This window comes from Otolemur garnettii, unplaced genomic scaffold, assembly GCF_000181295.1.
Source record: "Otolemur garnettii isolate 467f Iridium unplaced genomic scaffold, OtoGar3 scaffold00059, whole genome shotgun sequence".
Classification (NCBI taxonomy): Eukaryota; Metazoa; Chordata; class Mammalia; order Primates; family Galagidae; genus Otolemur; species Otolemur garnettii.
The window spans coordinates 5,105,196-5,109,371 of record NW_003852454.1 but is presented as its reverse complement, the minus strand read 5'-3'; the positions used below and the strand labels follow the sequence as shown (position 1 = coordinate 5,109,371).

The 4,176-nt window shown below is 42.1% G+C and overlaps 1 protein-coding gene across 1 annotated transcript in view; it reads right to left on the bottom strand.

The window, feature by feature from the left end:
* Nucleotides 1–4,176, bottom strand: part of CFAP221 (cilia and flagella associated protein 221) — a 115,829-nt gene that overhangs the window by 97,940 nt on the left and 13,713 nt on the right. Inside the window, exons 3-4 of the mRNA XM_012806876.1 lie at nt 2,772–2,858; nt 2,540–2,638 (exon numbers count right to left, since the gene is read on the bottom strand). Of these exons, the coding sequence (XP_012662330.1) occupies nt 2,540–2,638; nt 2,772–2,858 (186 nt within the window). The remainder of the gene's footprint in view (nt 1–2,539; nt 2,639–2,771; nt 2,859–4,176) is intronic.

Sequence of the window (4,176 nt, the reverse complement as noted above, 5' to 3'; positions counted from 1 at the left end):
ACTACAATTTTTAAAGACAAACTTGTAATAATTTATTTCTTATCTTGTTTTCTATTATTTGAAAATATTTCCTTAAGAAACATCAGTGCTAAAAGAAAGAAAGAAAGAAAGAAAGAAAGAAAGAAAGAAAGATCGGTGCTTAAGTACAACATTAGAAATACTAAGTTTTCTTAGCCATGAATGAAGTATAGAAAATTTTAACTTCTCTTCATTGAAATGATGATCACTATTACCTAAGAAACCTAAGATAATGATGCCTCATGTAGCTATAAGCTATTAATCTGCTTCTATTTCATAAACTTACAAGAAAACACAACATTTAGCAACCCAAGAAAAGTATAAGCCAGCACAGATTCATCTATCTAGATAGCACAGAATAGAAAATGATTTATTGGCAAGAGGGCAGAGAAACCTGCTTCTGGAATTGCTTAATGTTGGCCTGAGAGCCAGATCTTTGACCTCTCAAGGCTTTGTTTCTTCCTTTGCAATACAGAGATAATTATGCCTTTCTTTCAAGGTGATTTTAAGAATTAAAGCAGATGACGGCCCTAAAAAGTTAAAAGGACTGCATAAATGTGAGGTATTATTATTGATTGGCATTACTACTAAGTAGTAGGAAATACACCCCAGCACTTTACACAGTGGCCATTTTAGGGATTTTTCTTCTGCCCAGTGCAGAATCTTCCTTCTGAAAGCAATATTCTGGTTTCAATTTTAGGCTTTTTTTTCTTTTTAAATTGAAACTTTGGCCAGGTGCAGTGACTCACGCCTGTAATCCTAGCACTCTGGGAGGCTGAGGCAGATAGATTGCCTCAGAAGTTTAAGACCATCCTGAGCAAGAGTGAGACCCCATCTTTACTAAAAATAGAAAAACTATCTGGGGGCATTATGGTGGGCCCCTGTAGTCCTAGCTACTGGGAAGGCTGAGGCAAGAGGACTGCTTGAGTCCAGGAGTTGCAGGTTACTGTGAACTAAGATGCCATGGTACTCTATTCAGGGTGATAGAGTAAGACTGTCTCAAAAAATAATGATAATTAACCAATTAAATAAAATAATAAAAGAAATTGAAATTTCACAAAATAATAATGGTTTGTCACATTCTTAAGGAAATGTGTTTCTTGAACTAAAACACCAGTTTAGGTGTCTCGGGTCTAAGGAGCTTTCCCTCCTCCCCCGTGGAAATGTATCTTTAACATGATGCGAATCAATGAGACAACACTATTGATTTATAAAAATTAAGTTTGTAAAATTATTTTTGAGACAGAGTCTTACTACGTCACCCTGGGTTCGAGTACTGTGGTGTCACAGCTCACAGCAATCTCAAACTCTTGGGCTTAAGCAATTCTCTTGCCTCAACCTCCCAAGTAGCTGGAACTACAGGCGCCTGCCACAATGTCTATTTATTTTTTAGTTGTAGTTGTCAGTGTTTGGCAGGCCGGGGTTGGATTCAAACCTGCAAGCTCCAGTGTATGTAGCTGGTGCTGTAGCCACTGAGCTACAGGCACTAAGCCATGTTTGTAACTTTTTCTATAACTTTTTTTGAAAAAGGAAAGTCTAAGGGAAATGCCTTTAAGTGTCTCCTTATTGTAAGATTGTAAGTAATAAAAGCATTGGTTGAAAAGAAATAAAAGGGGGGTGGGGCTCAGCGCCTGTAGCTCAGCAGCTAGGGCACTGGGGCTGATGGATTTGACCCAGCCAGGAATTGCCAAACAACAATGACAACTACAATAACCAGGCGTTGTGGCGGGCACCTGTAGTCCCAGCTACTTGGGATGCTGAGGCAAGAGAATGGCTTAAGCCCAAGAGCTGAGAGCTATAACACCACAGTACTCTATGCAGGGCAACATAGTGAGACTCTGGGGGAAAAAAAAGAAAGGAAGGAAGGAAGGAAACATTTGTTACTAAAGCATTCTCTTCCATTTTAGTTTTGAACCATCAAGAATTTTGTTAACCCAGGGGCTTCTCAAATTGCAAGATTAAGCTTGGACTATAGAGCAAAGGGGGCGGTGGTGACAGTTATAAGAGAAGGATTGACTGCTCTGGCTGGAGACCAAAGGGTGAATTAGGTGACCTTAGAAAGGCTCAGAACTCAAAGGGCCCCCACCTCCCTACAGACTCTTAGGGCTGCCTCTGCAGGCATTCCCATTCACAGCCTGTAGCTGGTGTTTATAATCACAACTAAATGGTTGTTAATTATTTAACCTAGCACTTAAAGGAGTACATTTAAGTTATTTGAAAAAGCCTTCATTAATTACCAGTACCACATAATAGATGAAGCTCTGTGCATAGGGCAGTGAGACACCTGCAGCAAACAGTGTCTCTTGACTCTGTCCAGGTCCTCAGAGCCTGACACTTTCCCAAGGAGAGCCAGGCCACTGGGCGACAAGCCTTGTAGCCAGTAGGACTGGCTCCTGGGAGGACACCAGGCTGTGGATGAGAAAGCTCTAACTGGTCATTCCATCTCTCTTTCTTCCTCCCTTGAGGATGTAAGTTTCAGCTCACTCTCCGAAAAAGAAAACAGCAATTTTGAGAAACTTGCCTTACAGTGAATACGGATGCAATCGTAATAGTATCGCCACTCATCTGGAGAAAATGTAATGGTGATCTTTAGAGATAAGCCAGGGACGAGGCGGTGCTCCTGGAAGACAAGTGGGCTCTTGTCACTGTGGGTGACAACACACTGCACACCTGACTCATGCAAGCCCAAGACACAGAAAGCCACAACCCACAAAGAACACCCGGGGGAGGACAGGTAACCAAACGGTGCTTACCTTTTTCACATAATTGATCTGAAAGTATTTGGTTTGTGGGGGTAAAACATGAACATGTGTATCTTCGTCAGAAACATTGACCAGATGCTGGGAGAGAAAAGAGGCATTTAGAGTAAATGCACTTGTTTAATTTCTTTGCATATTCATCGCCTCATTTTTTATACATGATCTTTATTCCTAAAGGGATTTGAGGAGATAGCATGTGTTTTTTTAAACGTTTTAAAAAATTGGAAATACAAAACACTCCATTTAAAGACTAATAAACACACACACACCATTTTGAGAATAATAAATTATGCCCTATGTTCCTATTGCCCCCTTAGGAACAGTAGCAGAGCCTGCAGTCCCTGGTCCCCCACCATATTTACAAGCCCTCCCCCACAATTCTGAACAATTATGCTGTGTGCTTGCTGTGGGACTCAATTTAGTCCTGTGACTCGGCTGAGCTAAGAAGCCAGCCACCAACTCCTACAGGTTCTCCAGGTACATTCCACTGGTTTGGGGCACCAGAGGATACTTCAGCCATCAGAAAACCAGAAAAGAGAATATGGTGAGAACAGCCACTAATCCCTCCCTAGGGCAAATGAAAAGGCAAGGTTGGGAGTTCTCTGACAGTGACAGGAGAAGGCCACCCCTGTGAGGCAGGATCACCTGTGGATAAACTAGCTGGATCTCTGAAGAAAGAGGTGTTTCTCCCTCCTTTGCTTGAGGGGAAAGCAAAAACTTGGGGTTCTGGGGATCTGCACTTCGCCTGGGCCAGGAAAGGTTGAGAGACTTTTGGTTTCTAAAGTCTAGGCCAGGCACTGGACCTGTCGCCATTATCTCTCAATGAAATTACACTGTGTTTGCATGTTAAAAGTTCTTCTTTGTTACATGTGACCATTCAACCACAATTTTTGTGACCCTGTTTTTACATATCATCTTTATTATGTTAAAAGCCTAAAAAAAAAAAAAAAAAATTCCCAGGCTTTCTTGACCTCCAAGTGGCAGTCTTAGAGAAGGTGTGGGTTCCCAGCATCCTGACCCAGTCCTGAGCATGGAAGGAGAGGTGTGTTGGGCCCATCACACTCAGAGCTCTGGGCCTGGAAGTGGTGACAAAGAGCTGTGTCCTCAAGCTCATCATAGGGGGAGGATTGTGAAGGCCTCACGCCAGAGTCCAGAGAGAACTGGAGCAGAAGTGCTTCTAGTATCTGTCATTTGATTTAAAATAATTCAGTAAGGCAACAAACAGGGGTATAGGAACTGGTTTGTCTTTTTTCTTTGAGCCGCTTTTCATGTTTACCCCCAGGGTGGTTAACCTTAGAAGAAATCAGCAATCCACACACCAGGAGTACTTAGCACTAAACAAAGTCATCCAGCATCCACACTCCAGGAGTACTTAGCACTAAACAAAGTCATCCAGCAT